Raw genomic sequence first — 25655 nt, forward strand, 5'->3', positions numbered from 1 at the left:
CCTCAAAGACGTCCCGGGAAGGACCCACACCGCCTATGTGTAACATAACAAACATGGCTTAAGCACCTAACAGCACTCAATGTCCAACCGACCATTGTGGACTCAGCTAAATCCCTAGGCATAACACTAGACACCAACCTCAACATGCAGCAGCATATCAGCAAGGCTACTAAGGGGGCGAACTTCCAAATAAATACCTTGAGAAAACTGAAACCCTTCCTCCCAGCAAAAGACTTCCAAACAGCAGTACAAGCTCTAGTCATCCCTCGCATAGACTACGGCAGCGTGGCCCTCTGCGGCCTCCCCCTAACGACAACTGCACCCCTAAGAGCGTCACTAAATGCGGCTGCAAGACTCATCACTGGATCAAAAAAGCATTCGCATATCTCCCCTGACTTCAAAGCCTTGAACTGGCTGCCTCTGGAAGCCAGAATACAGCTGAAAATTGCCTGCATGACGCACAAGGCTATACACCTGAAATCACCCAGCTACCTCACTCATAAGTTGACAATTTCTGGTGGGTCCAGAACTACCAGGAGCACGAATAATCTTCTGCTGAAACCGCGAAGATTCCGGAAGGAAAAAACCTACAAACGCTCCTTCTCTGGTATGGCGCCCAGGATCTGGAACGCACTTCCTCCTGAAACGAGGCTCATCTCTTCCTCCCTTCTTTTTAAGAAAGAAGTCAAAAGTATCCTTATGGCTAAATACACTTGAACAATTCGTTTGATTTACATTATGAACAGTATTACCAGTATTGTGTTATATTGCCTATATATTCCTATGCACGTGTGTTTTGACGTATTTTAGTCCTTTATTTTTTACAGCGTTTTGATGGCCTTCGCTCCAACTATGCACTGCTACCTCATACCTGTACTATGCGTACTATACGTACTATTTTTTATAATAATATTACTCTGTATTATTTACAGCGTGTTGATGGCCTACGCTCCAACTATGCCTGCTACCTCATACCTGTACTATACGTTATATTGGTGCTATGTTATATACTATATTGGTGCTATGTACATGAACTTGTTGATCTACCTCCCTACTATGCCCCCTTGTTCCCCTACCCTCCACCTGCCTCTGTAAAGCGCTCTGTTATCTGCAAAGATCTTGTTCGCGCTATATAAAACTCTCAAAATAAATAAATAAAAATAAATAAATAAACACCTGGAGAGCGGTACTCTCTTAAGTGCCCACGTTATCTGCGGGATCCCAAGTGGTAGCGCAGCGTGGAACTAAGTATTGTTTCTCAAGACCAGATTGCCTTGTGCGGAGCCCCAAACGTATTTACCACATCTAGAGAGAAAGGCCCCTGCATCGTGGGGGCCTCAACCCACATATGCGTCTTGTTGGTGGTGAGTGGATTCACTGGCTATGGGATCCAGCATGGCCCGCTTCATCGATAGTGTCCCATCTCTCTTGTGCGACACGCTGACTGCTTGCTCATTGCGTGCAGTGTCCAATTCACAGGTTGCGACCCTCGGAGGGAGGGCATATCTGTTTTAGTTAGTCAAAGGGGAAATCCCTGGAGTCGAATAGTCTACTTGTCACAAAAGGCCTTTCTTTTGGTACAAAGAGAGGTCACAGTATGCCATAGGTATTCGGACAAACATAGGAATGGGTTTCCACAAAAGAATAGTCTTGTTTACAATCTAGATTTATTCAAGTTGCATATAAAAAAACAATAAAGACAAGATAAAATCATACAATTCTTCCAAAACAATTAAAATCCAAGATTAAATATCTTGAAGAGATAAAAATACTTATTCAACAGTGTTACATAAACATAATATTACGGTACACAATAAGTGGAAAAGCAATCAAAATATATTCACAATAAACAACAGACTAAACATAGTCACAACAAACCCCTCACGTGTAAGTGGCCCACTTGATATCTCTGCCACTATATTTCACTGGATCCAATGGCCATAGACAATTTGGTTACTCTAAAACTTTAGTGGAAAGATTTGATACCCATCTAAAGCTTTATCTGGCCCTAATTGGATTCTTTTGGACAAAACAGTGCGTCGACGCGTTTCGGTGCTTAACACTTGATATCGTGGCACCTTCCTCAGGACTTCTTGTTTCTGGGGTTTCAAGGAACGGATGGATGTACCGTATCTGTAAATATATTAGGGAAAATATACACTGTCAGATATCGTGTACTGAAACCTTTTGTCTCATTTAGTCTAAGGGCTCAATTGTTCTACTTAACACAAACCCACTCTCACTTCACACTATTAGTTCTAACTGCCGTTGTTCTTTTGACCATATATTGTTCCTAGCACAAGTACGCTTACTTATCTAGTACAGATCATTGCACAGTGATATTTACATTGGTTCCATTGCCTATGATTTACCTTCTACTTTTTTCTCTACCCATTAGTGCGCCTTAGATTCACATATAACATATGGGCCCTCCAAGTCTTTTTCTTTGTGGAAGACCAATTGATATGGGAGGGACTCATGAACCCTGGGGCCCGGGAGAATAGATAAGTATAGTTTCTCACCCTCGGGACCGTGTAGAAAACGTTCCAGGCTGGGATCTACTTGAAGTTTCACTTATTGGTACTTCTGTTGATTAAAAGAAAACTTTTTTTAGGTGTTAGATAGAAAATCCCCTCGTTTGCACATTTTTGGGGGGTGATCTTTTATTCTTCTATTTACCTCTCTCCTATAAAAGGAGCTCCTTCTGATGGGGTTCCTTGGTTTTTTGTTTGTCAGGCAATTGCCCACTTGTCATGTATCTGTGGTGGTAAAATATATAGCACTTTTTCACTCTACTGTTTCATAGATACTATTTCTACCATTACATGATTTTTTATTAAAAGTAGTATCTTACCTCAAATATTTTTAAAACGTACTCAGAACGGGCATATATAGTCGTTGGTCTACTCCTGAACTGGATATGTTCTGTTGAGTAAAGACAGGTATGACACCATCATATCTCTGTTCTGTACTATATGATGTTACGCTCTTAGCTCTATTAACAAGTATCTAATGTGCCTTGCACTTTGCTATTTTTAATTTAAGTGCCTGCTCTTCGTGTTACTAATATCTCCTGCTCCATGCCTGCAGTGCCCTCAATATCAGTTTGGTACCCATAATGTCCAGTTGCCTGTTTGTTAACTCTAGGTTCTCCTCTTTAGGTACAATCAATTCATATATAGGTGATTGGTCTTACCACCTCCCGCCCCGGTTAAGTTCTCTCACTCCAAGTATGAAGTATAGATTTTGTAATGCTAAATGTGTCCCCTGTTTGAGTTAAATCCAGGGCCTGCTGTACTTTCCTCCAAAGGTATACAGATAAATGGTTTCCCTGCTGCCTAAAGAGCAAAAAAAGGGGAGGGGGGGGGGAGGGGGGGGGAAGAGAGAGGGCCTAGGGGTTAGGTCTCCACTTACCGATTTAGAGCTGTTTGTTGGCTTCTGCCTCGTTCCTGCACTCGATCTAGAGTGTGTCAGTTTGGTGGGCGTTTTTATAGCTCCCCGTGATTGATCAATTACCTACACCTGTCAAGTGAGGAGCGCTGTATGCGCGCTGCCAGTACCGCTAATACCGCCGTCAACGTGGGCGCCATCTTAGAATGGTGTGATGTACTCGCTAGTGTCTCAGAGGATCTGCCCGTCTTATGACTAACCGCATTTGCGTTTCGCTCGATATGTCTCTCCTTGTGTTTCCCTTTTATTAAGGCGGTGTACAGCAATAGTATTGGAAATATTGCCCGTGCGCACTAAGTCGGCATCGAGGAACCTTTTTTTTGCCGATTTGCTTAGAGTGCTCTATTACTTTCCCTCGCGCTACACTTATTTGTTAATCCACCCCCTTTGTGCTCTTGAGTGAAGATTCAAAGATCCTAGGTGCAGAACTACCTACGCTCGATCCAACCAATCGGCCGCCCAGATCAGCCCCTGGCTCTGGGCGCCATTTTGGACTGGTGGTCGGAGTATTATATTTCAATGTTCTCCCATCAGATGTGGGTGCTTCAAAAGGTTACAGATTCTCATCTAGGGAATAACATTATTCTTGAATCTCAGTATTAGTATCTGAAGGGGAGTCCTTCATTAGATACAGAAATGGATTTCCGTGTGGGTGGTGTGTAGGGTGCTGAATATCTATGTCACAGGGTGGTAGAGCGTTAGTTACTGAATGGGACCGGTATACTAAATAAGAGCCTCCCATTCTTCCCTGGAGTTTAAACCTTTTCTAATGGTATTGAATTTAACCATATACCATTGTTCCTGTAACTTTCGTCTCTTCGTGCTATCACCTGATCTGGTGAGTTCCCTGATCCTTTCCAGAATGACCCATCTGAGGTCCTTTGTTTTGTGTCCCTTTTCCTTCCAGTGTGCTACAAGGGGGGCATTTTCTTTGTTGTTATTGATTGCAGACTTATGTTCCCCTATCCTTAGCCTCACTTCTCTGCCTGTTTCACCTATATATGCCTGGTTGCATGGACACAGGATCATATATATTACATTCTTTGTCTTACAGTTGTTCAAGGTGGTGATTGTGTGTTTCGCACCATTATGTTCAACTGTTTTAGTGACTATACATAGCTCACATATGCAGCAGGTACCACATTTGTTGTTCCCTGTTGCTTTCTGTCCACTCAGGGTAGTTTGGGTTTCTGTCTTGTCCTCCCTGTACGTGTGCACCAGGTTCGACCTGAGGTTCTTGTTTTTCCTGTACGCGTACATGGGACGCTCCAGAGGAGTCACGTCTGGGCCATTGTTTAAAATTTTCCAATTGTGATTTATAATATTTTTGATTTGGTTAGCTATGACTGAATGTTGGCTCACCATCACTATTTTGTCTTGTGTTTTCTTATTGTCTGTTTTGTTGATCAGACAATCCCTATTGTAGCACTGTGCTCTTTTGAGAGAGTGACTTATCAGTTTTTTGGGGTAGCCCCGGTCCTTAAATTTCTTTCTCATTTCTTGGGCATGTTTGTGGAAATCTGTGAGATCCGTACAATTTCTTCTGAGTCGAAGGAACTCGCCGAATGGTATCGAGTCCTTCTGGCTCTTGGGATGGTAGCTTGAGTAGTGAAGGATTGTATTCCTATCAGACTCTTTTTTGTACAGTTCCACTTTTAAATGTTGGTCTTGGCTCTTAATACATATGTCCAAGAAATTGACCTTAGACTTGCTGTATACTGCTGTGAACCTCAGATTGGGGTCCCCTAGGTTGAGCCAGCTAAGAAACTCTTCTAGGAGTTCTGTGCTTCCCTGCCAGATGAAGAATATGTCATCAATGAAGCGAGCCCAATTTCGAATGTTTTCGAAAAAGGGACTCACTTCATTGTACACGTGCTTCTTTTCAAATAGGCTCACGTATATGCAGGCCAGGCTCGGCGCACATGTTGCGCCCATGCTGGTCCCTTTCTTTTGAATGTAGAGGTCTTTTTTGAAAAGAAAGATGTTGTTAAGTAAGACCATCGACACACACTGAACAATGAACTCTTTATTTCCACCTTGTATGTCTGTCTCTTCTAAAAGGTTCCTAACTGCCACTATGGTGTCTTTTTGTGGTATGTTTGTGTAGAGTGACTCTACATCGAGAGTCACCAACAGTTCATTCTCTTCGTTAAAGGGGATCCCTTCCACTTTGGATATCATATCCGCTGTGTCTCGAATGTACGATTTTTGTTCAGCTACCAAAGGCTTGAGGAATCTATCTGCGTATTGGCTTAGTGGCTCCAACAAAGAATCAATCGATGCCACTATAGGTCTAAGGGGGGGATCCTTTAGATTCTTGTGGACCTTGGGTAGTCCATGGAATGCGGGGATTTTTGGATTGGTATTATTCAGAAATTTCCACTCCTCCTCCGTGATTTTATCCTCCTCCAGAGCTTTATGGAGTAGGGTCTCTACATCTTTTTTCAGTTTATTTAGTCTCAATTGGGAGACTCTCAGATAGTGTAGTTCATTTGTGAGGAGGGTGAGTGCTCTCTGTTCGTAGTCAAGTGTGTCAAAGACCACTACTCCTCCCCCCTTATCCGCAGGTTTTATAGTTATACTATTATCTTCGGACAGGGATTTGATGGCCTCTCTCTGATCTTTACTAATATTGTGTTGTTGGAAATGATCTTTCTCTAATAAGAGACCTATTTCTATTTTTACAATTGATTCAAAGGTCTCCAGGTTTTTGTCCACCATTCCTAGACTCGGGGTAAAGGTGGATTTCGTCCTAAGACCCGAATCTTTGGGTTGCTCGCTCATCAAATCCCTGTCCGAAGATAATAGTATAACTATAAAACCTGCGGATAAGGGGGGAGGAGTAGTGGTCTTTGACACACTTGACTACGAACAGAGAGCACTCACCCTCCTCACAAATGAACTACACTATCTGAGAGTCTCCCAATTGAGACTAAATAAACTGAAAAAAGATGTAGAGACCCTACTCCATAAAGCTCTGGAGGAGGATAAAATCACGGAGGAGGAGTGGAAATTTCTGAATAATACCAATCCAAAAATCCCCGCATTCTATGGACTACCCAAGGTCCACAAGAATCTAAAGGATCCCCCCCTTAGACCTATAGTGGCATCGATTGATTCTTTGTTGGAGCCACTAAGCCAATACGCAGATAGATTCCTCAAGCCTTTGGTAGCTGAACAAAAATCGTACATTCGAGACACAGCGGATATGATATCCAAAGTGGAAGGGATCCCCTTTAACGAAGAGAATGAACTGTTGGTGACTCTCGATGTAGAGTCACTCTACACAAACATACCACAAAAAGACACCATAGTGGCAGTTAGGAACCTTTTAGAAGAGACAGACATACAAGGTGGAAATAAAGAGTTCATTGTTCAGTGTGTGTCGATGGTCTTACTTAACAACATCTTTCTTTTCAAAAAAGACCTCTACATTCAAAAGAAAGGGACCAGCATGGGCGCAACATGTGCGCCGAGCCTGGCCTGCATATACGTGAGCCTATTTGAAAAGAAGCACGTGTACAATGAAGTGAGTCCCTTTTTCGAAAACATTCGAAATTGGGCTCGCTTCATTGATGACATATTCTTCATCTGGCAGGGAAGCACAGAACTCCTAGAAGAGTTTCTTAGCTGGCTCAACCTAGGGGACCCCAATCTGAGGTTCACAGCAGTATACAGCAAGTCTAAGGTCAATTTCTTAACATATGTATTAAGAGCCAAGACCAACATTTAAAAGTGGAACTGTACAAAAAAGAGTCTGATAGGAATACAATCCTTCACTACTCAAGCTACCATCCCAAGAGCCAGAAGGACTCGATACCATTCGGCGAGTTCCTTCGACTCAGAAGAAATTGTACGGATCTCACAGATTTCCACAAACATGCCCAAGAAATGAGAAAGAAATTTAAGGACCGGGGCTACCCCAAAAAACTGATAAGTCACTCTCTCAAAAGAGCACAGTGCTACAATAGGGATTGTCTGATCAACAAAACAGACAATAAGAAAACACAAGACAAAATAGTGATGGTGAGCCAACATTCAGTCATAGCTAACCAAATCAAAAATATTATAAATCACAATTGGAAAATTTTAAACAATGGCCCAGACGTGACTCCTCTGGAGCGTCCCATGTACGCGTACAGGAAAAACAAGAACCTCAGGTCGAACCTGGTGCACACGTACAGGGAGGACAAGACAGAAACCCAAACTACCCTGAGTGGACAGAAAGCAACAGGGAACAACAAATGTGGTACCTGCTGCATATGTGAGCTATGTATAGTCACTAAAACAGTTGAACATAATGGTGCGAAACACACAATCACCACCTTGAACAACTGTAAGACAAAGAATGTAATATATATGATCCTGTGTCCATGCAACCAGGCATATATAGGTGAAACAGGCAGAGAAGTGAGGCTAAGGATAGGGGAACATAAGTCTGCAATCAATAACAACAAAGAAAATGCCCCCCTTGTAGCACACTGGAAGGAAAAGGGACACAAAACAAAGGACCTCAGATGGGTCATTCTGGAAAGGATCAGGGAACTCACCAGATCAGGTGATAGCACGAAGAGACGAAAGTTACAGGAACAATGGTATATGGTTAAATTCAATACCATTAGAAAAGGTTTAAACTCCAGGGAAGAATGGGAGGCTCTTATTTAGTATACCGGTCCCATTCAGTAACTAACGCTCTACCACCCTGTGACATAGATATTCAGCACCCTACACACCACCCACACGGAAATCCATTTCTGTATCTAATGAAGGACTCCCCTTCAGATACTAATACTGAGATTCAAGAATAATGTTATTCCCTAGATGAGAATCTGTAACCTTTTGAAGCACCCACATCTGATGGGAGAACATTGAAATATAATACTCCGACCACCAGTCCAAAATGGCGCCCAGAGCCAGGGGCTGATCTGGGCGGCCGATTGGTTGGATCGAGCGTAGGTAGTTCTGCACCTAGGATCTTTGAATCTTCACTCAAGAGCACAAAGGGGGTGGATTAACAAATAAGTGTAGCGCGAGGGAAAGTAATAGAGCACTCTAAGCAAATCGGCAAAAAAAAGGTTCCTCGATGCCGACTTAGTGCGCACGGGCAATATTTCCAATACTATTGCTGTACACCGCCTTAATAAAAGGGAAACACAAGGAGAGACATATCGAGCGAAACGCAAATGCGGTTAGTCATAAGACGGGCAGATCCTCTGAGACACTAGCGAGTACATCACACCATTCTAAGATGGCGCCCACGTTGACGGCGGTATTAGCGGTACTGGCAGCGCGCATACAGCGCTCCTCACTTGACAGGTGTAGGTAATTGATCAATCACGGGGAGCTATAAAAACGCCCACCAAACTGACACACTCTAGATCGAGTGCAGGAACGAGGCAGAAGCCAACAAACAGCTCTAAATCGGTAAGTGGAGACCTAACCCCTAGGCCCTCTCTCTTCCCCCCCCTCCCCCCCCCCTCCCCTTTTTTTGCTCTTTAGGCAGCAGGGAAACCATTTATCTGTATACCTTTGGAGGAAAGTACAGCAGGCCCTGGATTTAACTCAAACAGGGGACACATTTAGCATTACAAAATCTATACTTCATACTTGGAGTGAGAGAACTTAACCGGGGCGGGAGGTGGTAAGACCAATCACCTATATATGAATTGATTGTACCTAAAGAGGAGAACCTAGAGTTAACAAACAGGCAACTGGACATTATGGGTACCAAACTGATATTGAGGGCACTGCAGGCATGGAGCAGGAGATATTAGTAACACGAAGAGCAGGCACTTAAATTAAAAATAGCAAAGTGCAAGGCACATTAGATACTTGTTAATAGAGCTAAGAGCGTAACATCATATAGTACAGAACAGAGATATGATGGTGTCATACCTGTCTTTACTCAACAGAACATATCCAGTTCAGGAGTAGACCAACGACTATATATGCCCGTTCTGAGTACGTTTTAAAAATATTTGAGGTAAGATACTACTTTTAATAAAAAATCATGTAATGGTAGAAATAGTATCTATGAAACAGTAGAGTGAAAAAGTGCTATATATTTTACCACCACAGATACATGACAAGTGGGCAATTGCCTGACAAACAAAAAACCAAGGAACCCCATCAGAAGGAGCTCCTTTTATAGGAGAGAGGTAAATAGAAGAATAAAAGATCACCCCCCAAAAATGTGCAAACGAGGGGATTTTCTATCTAACACCTAAAAAAAGTTTTCTTTTAATCAACAGAAGTACCAATAAGTGAAACTTCAAGTAGATCCCAGCCTGGAACGTTTTCTACACGGTCCCGAGGGTGAGAAACTATACTTATCTATTCTCCCGGGCCCCAGGGTTCATGAGTCCCTCCCATATCAATTGGTCTTCCACAAAGAAAAAGACTTGGAGGGCCCATATGTTATATGTGAATCTAAGGCGCACTAATGGGTAGAGAAAAAAGTAGAAGGTAAATCATAGGCAATGGAACCAATGTAAATATCACTGTGCAATGATCTGTACTAGATAAGTAAGCGTACTTGTGCTAGGAACAATATATGGTCAAAAGAACAACGGCAGTTAGAACTAATAGTGTGAAGTGAGAGTGGGTTTGTGTTAAGTAGAACAATTGAGCCCTTAGACTAAATGAGACAAAAGGTTTCAGTACACGATATCTGACAGTGTATATTTTCCCTAATATATTTACAGATACGGTACATCCATCCGTTCCTTGAAACCCCAGAAACAAGAAGTCCTGAGGAAGGTGCCACAATATCAAGTGTTAAGCACCGAAACGCGTCGACGCACTGTTTTGTCCAAAAGAATCCAATTAGGGCCAGATAAAGCTTTAGATGGGTATCAAATCTTTCCACTAAAGTTTTAGAGTAACCAAATTGTCTATGGCCATTGGATCCAGTGAAATATAGTGGCAGAGATATCAAGTGGGCCACTTACACGTGAGGGGTTTGTTGTGACTATGTTTAGTCTGTTGTTTATTGTGAATATATTTTGATTGCTTTTCCACTTATTGTGTACCGTAATATTATGTTTATGTAACACTGTTGAATAAGTATTTTTATCTCTTCAAGATATTTAATCTTGGATTTTAATTGTTTTGGAAGAATTGTATGATTTTATCTTGTCTTTATTGTTTTTTTATATGCAACTTGAATAAATCTAGATTGTAAACAAGACTATTCTTTTGTGGAAACCCATTCCTATGTTTGTCCGAATACCTATGGCATACTGTGACCTCTCTTTGTACCAAAAGAAAGGCCTTTTGTGACAAGTAGACTATTCGACTCCAGGGATTTCCCCTTTGACTAACTGTCTTCCTACCCTGTTCCCTGGTGAAAGTGGGGTACCCTCTCCTTTTTGAAACCATATCTGTTTTAGTGCCTCATGCTACCTTTTGCAGCACTGCTAAGTTTGCGCCTGTGTGTGTGACCGGAATTGTCTGGTGCAACCCGTATCAACGCGCACCAGGTGTTGGGCCTCATTTCCAGTGAGATACGGAATTTACAACTCTTCGTTGTGTGTGGCCGGTAGTGATTGGTGCAACCCGTAGCAACGCACACCAGACGTAGTTAATGCTATGTTGTTTTTTAGTACATCTGCATCCCGTATATTGTTATCCTAAAAAACACTTTATTTTCCTGGCCTTTATTTCCAGCCGGTTTTCTGTTAATAGTACGAGGCATATCATGTTTTCCCGACCTAATTGCCCTCAAACGTCCAACTATTGTGCTAATAGTTAGATTCAAGAGAGAGGTTCCCTTCCATGCTTCCTGTATGAACTCTCCCATTCCATTTAGAGTGTTACACTACTGAGAGCATGACTTGTGTCCTCCTCTATTCTCACCTATCTATTTCCTATTTCTTTGTTCCTCCCAGATCTCATCATCTGAATACCTTATATCGTTTTGAAGACTAATGTGTTGTATATAATTGTCTCTGAACATCTGGAAAATTGTGAAGGAACTGCCAATATGCATTTAATTATAAGTGTTACCATCTGACTAAATCACTTAACTCACTACTAAATGCTAACCACTTAAGTACATTAAATTCAGAGTCTTGGTCGCTCATTCTACGTCTAACTAATATGATAATAAGCATGATAACTGGATTAACCCCATCTCTAACATTAAACTATAGCATGTCCAATCACAAGAAAAATCTATGTAATTTGTCAATAAAGATGCCTTCTCCATCTGCCAGCACCATAAATAAAATCCTAGTGTTCTACCACTCTTTCCTTCATGCACTTTACTTTCACTCACAATAGTCCTGTACACTCTCCAATCACACTTATCACACTTTTAATTTTTTACAACTATGCATCCCTCACCTCCCTAAATGTTGCGTCATTATCCCTTTTTGAACGTCTCACACTGTGCACCCAGTGGTGTCCTACTCTCGGGTCTCTTTATTCCGGTTGACTTATACTGCTATATAGCATCTCTTTGCAGCCTTGCGAAAGCCCTGGTCCTATTGACCACTTAGGGCAAAACACGTGTCGGCGGTCGCACCAACTACAGTATAATAATACTTTGGAACAACCTTGCCGCAATCTTGCCACAACTTGCCACAACTTGCCTGGGGGTGTAGAGCTGCCTGAGACTCGCGTCGGACTTCACCGGTTTCCCTCCCGCCGCCGCTCGAGTTTACCTCGCGGCCGCCGAGCGGAGGGGAACTACATTACCCAGACTGCCCAGCGACCCGGAAGAACATCTCTGGGGTCACCGGAGGCGCTTGAAATTGCCGCCGTCCTCGGTGGAGCGGGTGTCTTGCCGCAATCTTGCCACAACTTGCCACAACTTGCCTGGGGGTGCAGAGCTGCCTGAGACTCGCGACGGACTTCACCGGTTTCCCTCCCGCCGCCGCTCGAGTTTACCTCGCGGCCGCCGAGCGGAGGGGAACTACATTACCCAGACTGCCCAGCGACCCGGAAGAACATCTCTGGGGTCACCGGAGGCGCTTGAAATTGCCGCCGTCCTCGGTGGAGCGGGTGTCTTGCCGCAATCTTGCCACAACTTGCCACAACTTGCCTGGGGGTGCAGAGCTGCCTGAGACTCGCGTCGGACTTCACCGGTTTCCCTCCCGCCGCCGCTCGAGTTTACCTCGCGGCCGCCGAGCGGAGGGGAACTACATTACCCAGACAGCCCAGCGACCCGGAAGAACATCTCTGGGGTCACCGGAGGCGCTTGAAATTGCCGCCGTCCTCGGTGGAGCGGGTGTCTTGCCGCAATCTTGCCACAACTTGCCACAACTTGCCTGGGGGTGCAGAGCTGCCTGAGACTCGCGTCGGACTTCACCGGTTTCCCTCCCGCCGCCGCTCGAGTTTACCTCGCGGCCGCCGAGCGGAGGGGAACTACATTACCCAGACAGCCCAGCGACCCGGAAGAACATCTCTGGGGTCACCGGAGGCGCTTGAAATTGCCGCCGTCCTCCGCGTCGCGGGACGCGAGCGGGACGCCCGGACGAAGCCCGGACAAAGGGCGGGCCGTCTGAGGCCGTCCGAGGTTGGCCAAGGTTGGGTTGGGCCCGGTTTCTTGCTTGATGCAATATATACTTTGCTGCTGTTTCCAGTACTTTTTGGATATTACTATTTTTCGCATTCAATTGTATCTGTTGTGCTTAGAGAAATATGCCTCCGAAAAAGCAAGCTACTCCTAATAACACTATTGACAACTATCTTGTACATGTTGTAGAAAGGATCAACAGTGATAGGAGATCTTCCTTGGGAATAGAATCACCTACCCAATCTCCCCTCATTGATACTGAGTTAGATGATCCTTTTGTGTTTCAGACAAATATTAGCTCAAATGGTGAAATGCTTGATTCTCTTCCTGATACCATCATCATCCAGCCTAGTGGTATTGTCGCTGGTATTGAAGACATTAGTGTTAATGAAGCTTTAATAGAGATATCCACTAGTAATGAGTCCCCTATCTCCCCTGCAGTACCTATTTTAGATCTAAGGACTAACGGGGAAAACCAAAAGGCTACGACAAAACGGGAGGGCTTAAGGTCAGCCAAGAACAAAGTAGCAAACCTTCCGAGGAAATTTTCTGAGGTAGAGGAGGTTGATCTGTCTAGTGAGGCTTATGTTACACTTTCAAATGCTCAATTTAACAAGCTATTGGCAATGATGGATATGAAAATTAAAGGTGTAGTTAAACCTCTGGTCAGTAAAATAGATAAGTTAACCTCTGAGGTTAACCGATTAGAAGGTTTATTAGAAAAAACCCTGGCCGAAGTGGGCAAACTCCCGGTAATTGTTTTTTCTAGGATTGAGTCCACTTTGAGCAAACCAGCCACTGAAGCTAATAGTGGATTTACCCCTACCCCTGTATCAAATCTTCCAATGGCACCCAAGATTAACTTCCCTGGTGATGTTCCTAATGTTCCGATCCCAGTTCCCGCTGTTGTTGACCCAATCACTGAGAAAGGGACGTTTGAGCTTGTAGTTGAAGCTTCCCCATTGGTTCTTGTCCTTGCTAATGTCCCTCCCTTGGCCCAAGGAGAACACGAAATAACATCTTCCTTAATAAATAAATCTTTATCATGGTTGACCAACAACATGGTAATTTCTCCATGGGGAAAGCAGCAACTCTCGGAAGAGCTCGTAAATGCGAGAAGGGTTCAGTGGATTGGGGACAGGGTCAAAAAATTCAAGGGGGAATGTGTTGTCCTTCACTTCTCTGACCCTGGGGTTTTGTCTAATATATTGCCCAACATCTTACCACCACAGCGGAGATCAACTTCAATAGTTCCACTAACTCTGGACTTCTTTTACCCAAGGAAAGGAAGTGGTCCAAATTCAAGTTTTCTGAGAACTAAATGGAACATTGTGACTAAGAGGGGGAGGAAAGATGTTGCCTCGGTGGACTGGGGCCTGGGGTTGGAAAATCGTTTCTCTGCATTATCAAACTTGGATGCTTGTGATTGACAACCACCTATTTGCAACTCTATGCCACTGATTGTTTGTGATGAAGGTATTACTGATGTGGCCAGCTACTTAACTAAAGATCAAATTAAGGAGTCCTCCTCAGAGGATCCAGTAGGCCCACCCAACGAAAATATTAATTGTAACAATATTGATGGAAAGAGGATGCATGAGACTATTACTAGCCCTAGTTTTGTCACTATAACTAACACGGGGAGTCTTCTGTCTTGGAATGTGGCTGGACTATGTTCCAAGTTGGATTGTGCTGATTGGTTTGGATTTATTAACAGGTACGATCTTTGCATCTTCCAAGAGACTTGGGCGTGTGACCCTGTTTTTGCTTTGGAGTATATACATTTTTATGTTCCTGCTTCTAAGGGCCCTAAAGGGCGGCCAATGGGGGGTCTTACTATATGGATCAGGCAGTCTTTAAAAACTGTTGTAAAATGTGTGGAGCTTCACCAAAAAGACATCCAGCTTATCAGACTCACTAGCGATCTATCCATCTCTATAGATATTTATAACATCTACGCTAGAGGTGGAAATAAAGGTAAATCTGAGGTTCTTCTGAGTCTCTTTAATCTTTTAGAGATACACTCTGCAGGTAAAAACATCCTAATTGCAGGCGATCTAAATCGCACTTTTGAACCTCTCATCACTGGTGACTCCCCGCTTGGAGTAGAGGAAGATAAGCTATGGGATATCCCCACATTAGACACTCCTCCGATAACTCGTTGGACGGCTGACATACTAGGCTTAAACGCAATGTGCCTGGAATACGGGCTACGAGCCCTTAATGGTCGAACCAAGTCAGATCGCGTCCCTGCCATGACTTTTAACAACGGGCGAAACAAAAGTCGCATTGATTATGTCATCTGCAGCATATCTATATGGACATCTGTTAGAGACATGGTGGTAACAGCAAGGCCAGAAAGCGACCATGACCCTTTATGTGTCTCTCATAACTGGTGGTCGTTCAAAGTAAAAGCACCAACCCCATGTGATCTACTTTTGCTCCCGACGATCGTTCCAACTAACGATATGCGCAGGTTAAGGTGGTCAGGTGTTAGGACAGACCAGCAGGTCCTCGAAAAAATTGGAGCTGCGACAGACAAGGCAATTGCGGCTCTGGAGGGCGTAGCTGGGACCTCACAGGGTTATGAAGACATAACTAAAGCACACACGACTCTCTTTAATGAAGTTAAAAGTTACTTCATAAAACCTGTACATAATAAGAAGGTCTGTCCATATAAAGCTGCAAAGTGGTATAATCATGACTGTAGGGCGGCAAGATCTAACCTAGGAGTTGCCATTAAGAGCAACAACCTGGGTGAGATCCGATCTGCTAGGAAGCACTACAAAAATTGTATTGTCAGGGCTAAAAGAGAATGGGACGAATCCCATTGGCAGAAGTTGAAATGTGCAAGTGATCGTAAACACTCTAGATTATTTTGGCACATTGTCAAATGGGGTAACGAAAGGACTCCAGAAGCACCCAATAATAATGTCTCCCATGATGCATGGGTCAAATTTTTTAGTGAACAGTACTCTCCTGGGGCCCAATTTGGTAACGGTCCCTGTCCTACTTATCTTTTCGCTGAGGGTGACACCTTTGCTCAGAGTGAAGTGCTGCTTGCCTTGAAATCCGTTCACAGTGGCCGAGCACCGGGTATTGACGGAGTCCCCGCGGATGTTTTCTTAAATGACACCGACAGGTGGAGTAAATACATCTGCTTATTACTAAATCACATTGCCAGGGGTGCTGAAATTCCGGTATCCTGGCGGGGTGCTGTCATTATTCCGGTACACAAAAAGGGAGATCGTGCTCAACCTTGTAATTACCGCCCTATCAGCTTAATTGACACTGTTCAAAAGGTTGTAGGGCGAGTAATTATTAACAATCTGCTTGATTGGGCAGAGGAGCAGAATGTTCTGTCTCCTTTTCAGGCTGGGTTTCGTAGAGCAACGAGCACTGTGGATCAGGTCTTCCGCTTCCAATTGATCCAGTGGAGGACTGTGGTACTGGGTGGAAGTAGCCTCTACGCAGCCTTTGTTGATCTACGGGCTGCATTCGACCTGGTGCCTAGGGCAAAATTGTGGGAAGTGCTGGCAGCTTTGGGGGTCCCAATGACCCTGTTGACCTTGATCATAAGACTCCATGAGGGTACCTACGCTAAAATCCAATGGGGGGGCTATGGAAACAACACTGTCGATTTTCCTGTTGAGCGTGGGGTTCGACAGGGTTGTTCGATGGCACCAACATTGTTTACCCTTTTTATCAATGGCATAGTTTCTCGTATGCAATCTCAGACTGTGGATGCTCCTTCTCTCGCAGGTGTAAAAATTCCTATTTTAATGTTCGCCGACGACACCTTAATTTTATCGAAATCCCCTAGCGGCCTGCAAAAGGCACTGGTAATTTTTGACAAGTTTTGTAGTGACCATGGCCTGGAGGTAAACGCAGCTAAAACAAAACTCATGGCTTTTAACCCTTATAGAAATTTTAAATCTAAAATATCCATGAGTGGGCGTTACCTTGAAGTAGTAAATTCTTTTACTTACTTGGGGATTCTTATTTCTAATGATAACAGATGGAACCAACATTTAAACATTGCAGTATTAAGACATAAGCAATTGGCTGGTACCATCATTAACCCCTTCGACGCTCATGACGAGCTGGGCTCGTCATGAGGTAGCCTCCTCGCACGCTCATGACGAGCCCAGCTCGTCATGAATAATGGGTTTTTGTAAATCCCAGCGCAGCAGCAGAATATCGACCGCACGCATGCGGTTAAGGAGCACAGTAAATCATTGACCAAACCGATTAAACCTCCCTTGATCATATATGAGGCTAAGGCAATAGGGTCAGCATTGTATGGGGCTGAATTGTGGGGGCAAGAAAATCTCCAGGAGTTACAGATATCGGAAAATAATTTCCTCCGGAAACTTACAGGCACTCCACAGAGCAGTCCCCTTCTGCCTCTTAGATATGACCTTGGCAGGAAAGAAATCTCGGCAATGTGTAAACTTCGTCCGATATTATATTGGCGTAGAATCTGGACCACTCCTGAGTTGTCACATTATGCAGAAGGGTTTGCTGATGTTATCAAAGCAGACCGATTTAATAAAATTAGATGGTTTAAATCATTAAAATTAGCATTATGTGAACTAGGATTAAATGAACTGTGGTCCGATCCAGCCGGGTCATCTTTTCCATCTAAGCTATTTATAAAAAATCTTTTCTGGGAACGAGTCGAAAACAGGAGTTTGCTTAGTATTAACAATGGGTCAATGACTACTGCTTTCCTTGAAGTCAAGCTGTTTCCTATGTATGAAATGTACTGGGATTTTATAACGAAACCCATGGATAGGAAACTGTTTTTCCAAATGAGGGCTGGTTCTCTACCTCTACGCAACTTAACATCAAAGTGGAGAGATGGAGGTCCAGCTACTTGCCCAATATGTGGGGAAGGAAAGGAAACTCTAGGTCATTTCTTGTTCTCCTGTCATGTATATTCTGTTCCCAGACGTGTTTGGTTGGCTCCCATGTGTAGAAATCGGGGTACTAAAAGTAGTATGGTAGCCTTGCGTATTGTAAAATCTACCTCCCTAATCTGGATTATAATAGCAACTGCAAAGTACTTGGGGTGGGCGTGGGTAATTAGGCAGAGATTGCTAGTAGGGTAACTACTCTCTGCTTACTTGAACAGAGACTGCTAGATTATCTATTCTCTGTTCTGTTCCCACGCGAGGTGTCTTTATGGATGAATAATTTTATGAATTTTAGATTTTTTAGTGATATTGGATTGTTTTTAAACCTGATCTTACTAAATGAACTTTGCACCTGTGATTATATGAAATATGCTGAAATGTATTGTATCTTTTATTCTCAATGTGCTTGTTATATTCGACCTTTTTAAATTTAATTGCATTTTATTATGTGTTTGTATGTCTGCTTTTATGAGTAATACTCGAATAAAGCACTTTTGAATTGAATTGTAATCAATAAAATACATTCTCAAGACAACCAAAGACAACTGTTCTCTTCAACCACCAACTATTCTAGACCTACAAAGGGAGTTACCTAATATAATCCAAAGATACGCATTATTCAAGGAGGATCACCTGCTCAAACCTTCGCAGCACACCAGACGTAGTGCTTCATTTCCAGGGAGGTACGGATTTTGCAACTCTTCATTGTGTGTGACCAGTTTTGTCTGGTGCTACCCGTATCAAAGCGCACCAAACGTTCTTCATTTCCTGGGCGGTACTGGGTTTGCGATTCTTCATTGTGCGTGACTGGAACTGTCTGGTGCGACTCATTTCAAAGCGCTCAAGACATTTTGCCTCAATTCCAGGGCGGTGGGGAGGAGCGGATACGTGTTCCATTGTGCCCAGATTGCCTGGGTGCTACTTTGATCGAAGTGTGTCTGACAGGGTGCCTCCTTCTTCCGAGAGGCTCCCCTGCTTCATCCCCCATTCATCAATTGTTCCTTTGTGCCCTCAGTGCAGTGGATCAAGCCCTCTCCTCACCCAGCCCCTACGACTTTGTGTTGCCAGGTAGTATTGCCTGGATCGTGCCTGAGTGGTGAGAGTAATTGACTGGGCTGAGGAACACTTCTGAAAGCGATTGGAAGTGGGTCAAGAGACTGCATGATCCCCCCCATGCTTCAGAGAACTGGTCTGGTGCTGGAAGGCCAACTGTGGAACCTTCTGATTGAATGACTATCACCCTCAGTCTGCTTCTGCTCCATATACCGTGGGTGAAGTTCCTGAATGCTGGCTAAGCCTACCATTTGTCGACAGCTGCCTAATTAACCCTGATACCTACCTCCCCCGCCCCCACCTTCTTTTCTGGGACCCTGACTAGCTGAAAGGTGGAGGAGGGCTTGGGCCATGTGGTACGCATTTGTAATACCAACTGACCTACCGGATATCAGTGGCCCTGCGTTACGGTGCTATGTGCGTGTGTGTGCGAGAACGCTCTATAAGGACCTGCCTGATATCGGTGGCACGGCATATTAGTGCTGAGTGAGTGTGTGGGAGTGACTGCATGATGACTGCCTGTTATTAATTACACAGTATAACCACAATGGGGTGGCCCTGTGTCCCTCAGAACCTGGGTATGTATTAGAAAAAGCTACAGTGGGTCTGTCTGAGTAAGCTATTTATGATGCTATCTGAGAAAAGAAACTCAAATTTCAAGCAGTCAAACAATTGTCCCAATAACTCAATGCCCAGATCAGTGCCTGTCTTTTAGTGGAAAGAATGTAGATTAATGTCACAGCTAAACAGAATACTGCACAATAAGATTGGGGGTGAAATTACAAGGTGAATAATCCAACCCACGGTCCCATAGCTAAGCACTACACTCTCTCGGGTGGCCTTCTCCGATACACTAAAGTGTCTTCCAATGTATATGGTGACTCCCCTGAGATTGGGTCTTAGGCAAGATTAGGCCCAGGTACAAGTTTACTAATCTGTTGCCACATCTGCAACTTGTGGATCAGTTTGAATAGTTCTTTAGCCCTAGGAATTCACACAGATATCTTCCTATGGTAGGACTATGTGTGTGCATTCCTAACACAGTCTTTCACTTTTTGGATGTCCGGCCTTGTGTTACCTGGTAGGCAGAGACACAGCTTCAGTGGTGCTGCATGGTACGCTCCTTACATTTGCACTGTTGGTGTCTTATTCAGCATCACTCGAAAATGGTAGGGGCCTTGCTGTTAACTTGGGACGCTGAGGGGATTAGTGTTGTAGGCTGGAATGACAAGTGCTCGTCATCAGCAGTTGTGGCCTCCGGTTGGGGGCACTTCCAGGTCAATGACAGCTCTTCATGGAAAATGTACTACATGTCACCAGCAGTAGCACTAGTCTTTCAGGCATGTGGCAGGGGTGCCAGATGGCATGTTGTTGTTTGGCTTGAAGTTTCATTACATGAACCATGTTCTGAGAGACGGAAAGACCCTTCACGACTCAGGTCAGCCCCAATTGTGCTCCCACTTGCCAGTCAAATTCTCTTGGTTTCTCCATATGCCAGGAACATGGCTGGGCTTCTCTTCTTGGCCTCCTGCAAGGTCAGGCACTCTCTTTCCCACTCTGAGTGGATAGGCAGGCTTCTAGGTTCTAGTCAGACCCACTACATCTCCAGTAAGGTGCACAGACTTCAGATGATGTCCCCTCATCACTGGGAGACTCGCTGTCATGCAGACATGAGCCAGAGTCTCACAGCAGCTCTTTGAGTACTCTCTGGAGCACTCCCTTCCTTGGACGAGAACGTGTTACTGGAACTAAGTGGGGTAGTTGGGAGGGAGGTCCCAATTTTACACTCATTTTTCAAACAGGATGTGGATCCAAAGAATAATATTCTGGAACTGATTTTGGGGCGTTCCGTTTCAAATGTCATTTTCTGGCTGGACATGCAGACACAGCCTTTGTATTTTTTACAGCAATGTCACATCGAAGTCTAAGTGTAAAATGGATCAGAAGAAGGTCAGCGACGGTGGTGGCGTGTCATATTATCCGGTTTGAGCTTACAGGAGTGTATATTAAGCTGTGATATTTATATATGGTCACCTGGAACAATAAAGGAGCAGTACTAGTGTTCCAACAATTTCGTGGAGAACTGATCCATTTTATACTTAGACTTCAATGTGACATTGCTATGAAGAAATGCATTAACCCTGATGAAGTCCTTTTGAAGGACGAAACGCGTTGGCCCGGCTGTTTCTTTGATGTATTGAAGAGAATTGTTTTGAGACTTCATACCATGGCTCCCATGATATTTTGATATTGGAGAACAGTACATTGATATTGACGCCATTGAACTATGTGTACTTCATGAAAGGAGGAGTGAAGAAACAAAGAGAACAAACTCTACAATACAATAGTTGGATTCTTGAGGCACTCCCTTTTGTATGTTTTTTCTACTTTAATGAACACTTCCTCATAAAAAACAGTAGCTATCTACCGAAAAACAATAAAGTATTTCCAAGCAAAACACAGGTATTATTTCTTTATAAAATGTTCAACCTTGTGTAGACTAAGTTTGTGCGCTGCAAATGTGTTGTAGGGTACCTCTTAACACAGTTTCTTAAATTCTTATATAATAAAATGTTCCAATTATGTAACCATCCCTACATACCATACACCGATAGTACTTAAGCGTCTTAGTAGAGCGTCATCAAAATGTCCACCCTGTCAGATGTCTTATTTGTGCTCAGTAGGTACTTGACATTGACATGATGATGTTCAGGTGAACATCCAGAAACACCAATCACATATTTAGCTAAGCATGGGACAGGTGATATCCTAGCTCAGGGAGAAAAGGACCCATTATCAATTTTTATTCCGTCGGCTCTGTCTGCAGCCTTTGACACAACAATCCATGCTCCTCTTTTGCAAAGCCTCGTCCACTGCCTGTGTTCTTTGTAGGCCCAAAGTGGATTATTGTATTGTCAGATTAGAGACAGCAGATAAAGGCGGCCACTTCTGTGACATCTGCTGATCCACTGGAGTGTAATGTTCCCCAATGTTCTCCGTCAACACATCTGCTATCATGTATTTTAACAGTGCTTAATTTGTAAAAAAAATATAAGTTCCAGGGCCTGGTGTATTTTCAGGAGACTGCTGTGGTTGTCCCTACGCACTGCCCTGCCAGCACTGCCAAATACGAACAGTCACACAATACCAGCGTGACATCTTGGACTATTCCAGGTCACCTTAAGCTACAGGGGTGGCCTGTGCACCCTGGTTTTATAATTTGTTAAAGTATATTGAACACTCTATTGATTAACTCTGCTAAATAACACACAGACAACGCCACCACGTGGTGAACTGTCATAAATGAGTACCCTTGTTTAGAAATGAGTCCCTGTTCCGAGCACCAGCAGCTGCCAAGCACCATCATACAGGGGCACAAATTAAGCACTAATGTTATGCCATTTCTGGATTTAGTCAGAGGACGAGTGTTGCATTTTCATTTGCATTGGAAGATTGTGGGTTACAAAACAGAGGTAGTCTTGTGAAGTCAACATTCAGGCTGCCCTAGTATGGCATAAATCTTACATGTGTGACACCTGGCCACTTTGAGAACTCAGCAGTGTATTCCAACTGCTGTGGCACGATTATATGCCTTGGTAAACACCGCTGAATGTGCGGCCTGCAGCGGTAGCCATGGGACACATCCTCCTCAGAAATACTTCTGTTCACAAACAAGCTAAAATGTGATTTTTATTATCTAGCAGTTGGGAATATCAGGCAATGAAAAGGCGAAAAAAAAAACAGTAACTGGAAATTTCCCCACTGCGTACTCAGAAGAACCATGAAGGCTGCTAGTGAGTCACTGTCTGCGCCGTCCAGTGCTGGAGAAAACCAAAATACACTCGATGTTTCCTCCATTCACCGAAAACACGGCTGACCTTCAGAGGCAAACAAGATCAGGCGCTGCCTGCTGGTTCCCCGAGCTGTGGGCACAGCTCACCCGGCCGGGACACGCGTTAAACCAAACCCATCCACCTTAGAGTAGTTCTGCGGCCAGGAATAAACACGGCCGGCTTCGGTCTGAACGAGAACGCTGTGTACTGCAAAACAAAGGCCGCTGCAGGACTGTGTGTAGTAAATAAGAGCGAGTTTACCTTTCAGCGAAGATATCGAGTTTCCCCAACTCGTCCGAGAGGCCAACAAGAGCGTCCAGTGTCCCCACCTGAAAGAGTCCACACAAGCAAAGGTTATTTATGAACCAGCTCACGGGCAGGCGGCGCACACTCGTACAGGTAACAACTAAACAGCAGGATTACACCGCTGTCCAAGCAAGCACTGGCAAAGCCACGGTCTCACCTTTACAATGCGAAAGCCAAACTTCTCGTTTTGCCAATGTTTGCTTATTAAGCCTTGCTTTTTAATAAAAAAAATACATATTACTAATTACTGGGAAAGAAAATACAACCTAAGGTATCTCAAAACAGTGCATCCAAACCAATGTTTGCATATCTTTATAAATGACATATTTTTCAAATGCTTTTCATTCCGGAAACTCTGAACATAATTTAAAATGAATAGGGAAATGTCACAATATAAAGGAAAATGTTTGCCGCAGCCTAATTTACTTTCCACAGGACCCTCGCTCTGTACTAACGTGGAAGAAGTTAACCCTATCTTTTAACAGGTGTGATACATTTCACAGGTTACCCCACAAAAATATTTTGTTGGTGCATAAAAAGCATGGTGTTATTACTAAACAGAGTGCTTGTTTTCTTGACATCAGAAGGATGAAGGTTTGAGTTGTATAAGCATCTCACACAACGATCTCTACAATATTCTCAAAAATATGTTATATGTGAAACATTAAGGCCAACTCTTTGCTTGTGCGGCCTACAATGTGCTTTTTCAGAAGCTTTTGGTTGTCTTTCCTTTTTCAAATCATTGCCATCAGGTTTGTTGAAGCAATGATTTAATTTGAAACAAATCCAAACCACAGCTACCAGAATGCGCTGTTTTTTTTTCAAATGAAAACTCAGTTATTAAAACATGTTAACCTGGTGACACCAGTCAGCAGGCCATGCATCTTGTCTTTTACAAATGTGTACTTTACGTTGTCTTGGTTCAATAGGATCAACTGGAACTAACCAAGACTACAACTCCCAGAATGCATTAAGTTGCTAAACAACAACCCAGAAGTAGAGCATAGTGTACTTTATGAGGTGGAGCCATCTGATAACCTTAGTCTATGCTTGCTCTAAGATAGTGGAGAAAGTTAAAGCATCGGCTGTTGGCTTATGCAGAGCAACAACCAATTGCTTGTTCAAGCGTTAAGCTAGCTAATAACTAAAGAACTCAGTATGTCCCAGTTGAGCACAACAGACAGAATTTTATTATTAAGAGCATGACTTCAAGTCTATCCTTGTTTTTTTAGACAGCTACCATCGACATGCTGTGCCTAGTGTAAGCCAATTCCAATGGTAAATTGAAACTACAAGTCCCAGCATGCTTGGGGCTTTTGGTTGACAAACAGGACTAACTAGCTGCATGTGCCTCTAATGACATGGTGCCAGCTGAAAAAGATGGTTCTTGAGTTTTTATCCTACGTCATTTACATTCCAGTACTCGTGTCCTGCACTTTGAATGTAGGCCTTTAACTACAAGTATCCGAAAGCAAAGTGGTGTGAGCTAAATTAGTAGGAGTCTTGTAAATCTCAGATCAGACACAGTTAGCTAATTAGGATTCAGAAAGTAACCCTATCAGTGCTGCTATGTGGCCATGTCCCATGTGATATTTCCACCCAGTTCTGGTTTTGAGCCCGCAGTCCTTGCCCTCAGGAACTTCTGCTTTGCACTGATATGCATCTTGTGATCTGTGAACCACTGGCCTGGAAAACAGGTGACCCGTGTAGTCATAGGTTTAGAAGTCATTGTTCATGCAGGGCTGTGCAGGGTTCGAGTTCCCTCTGCTTTCCACCTGAGCACCACACCCGAGCGCCTAGAAGGGTATCTGTTTGCCATGTCTGTCTTACAAACAGTTCCCCGTGAAGCAGGCGTCTAACTCAAACATGGGACCTCGACACAGATGGTGCGCCTTGCCTACGTGCGATGTCAGATAAGATAGCTCAGCTGGCTGTGCACCTGCTTCAGAGAGCTTTAAAAGGGGCTCCCTGCTGGTGTCGAATACGCTTGTCATTACTTCTGGGTCAACACAATAAGCACTACAGTGTTGGGAGAACAAGGGCCCCTCTTTATTAATTCACTTACTGAATTTTCAGTGTGAGCTGTACACTTATTAACAAACCATATTACTGCTAAATATGCCAACAGCAAGCACCCACTGTCGGGTAAAGAGGAAAAGAAATGTAGTGCAGGCCGAAACAGGAAAATACAGTACTTCTGTGAAATACTGCTATTTAAAGCAACAGAATACAATTCTATGTAGGTTCAAATGCTTAGAATGAAGACACAGCCACAGGAGAGTTGTATAGTTCAGCTTGCCTTCAATAGTTTATCATAGGACATGTTGTGTCGTTTTTGCCTCTTTCACCAACTCAAAGCGCTGCATACAAGCTATTAAGAAGAGCGTCTGCCAACTCCTGCTCACACTATGTAACACTATCGGAGACAAACAATGTTCTGCCTTCCCCATCTACACATATTCAGCCGCAGCTCCTTTACACACACGCCTGTCCCGTTGCACTATTTAATACCACACAGCTGTTTTCTTCAAACACGCAAAACACTATCTATTCATGGGCCAAGCTAACAGGTCT

General features: G+C 43.7%; 1 protein-coding gene across 1 annotated transcript in view; it reads right to left on the reverse strand.

The window, feature by feature from the left end:
• ATP6V1C2 (ATPase H+ transporting V1 subunit C2) overlaps positions 1–25655 on the reverse strand; it is a 369892-nt gene that overhangs the window by 338958 nt on the left and 5279 nt on the right. The window contains exon 3 of the mRNA XM_078647802.1: positions 23037–23104. Coding sequence (XP_078503928.1) covers positions 23037–23104 — 68 coding nt within the window. The remainder of the gene's footprint in view (positions 1–23036; positions 23105–25655) is intronic.

This window comes from Lissotriton helveticus, chromosome 6 (genome assembly GCF_964261635.1).
Source record: "Lissotriton helveticus chromosome 6, aLisHel1.1, whole genome shotgun sequence".
NCBI classification, from domain to species: domain Eukaryota; kingdom Metazoa; phylum Chordata; class Amphibia; order Caudata; family Salamandridae; genus Lissotriton; species Lissotriton helveticus.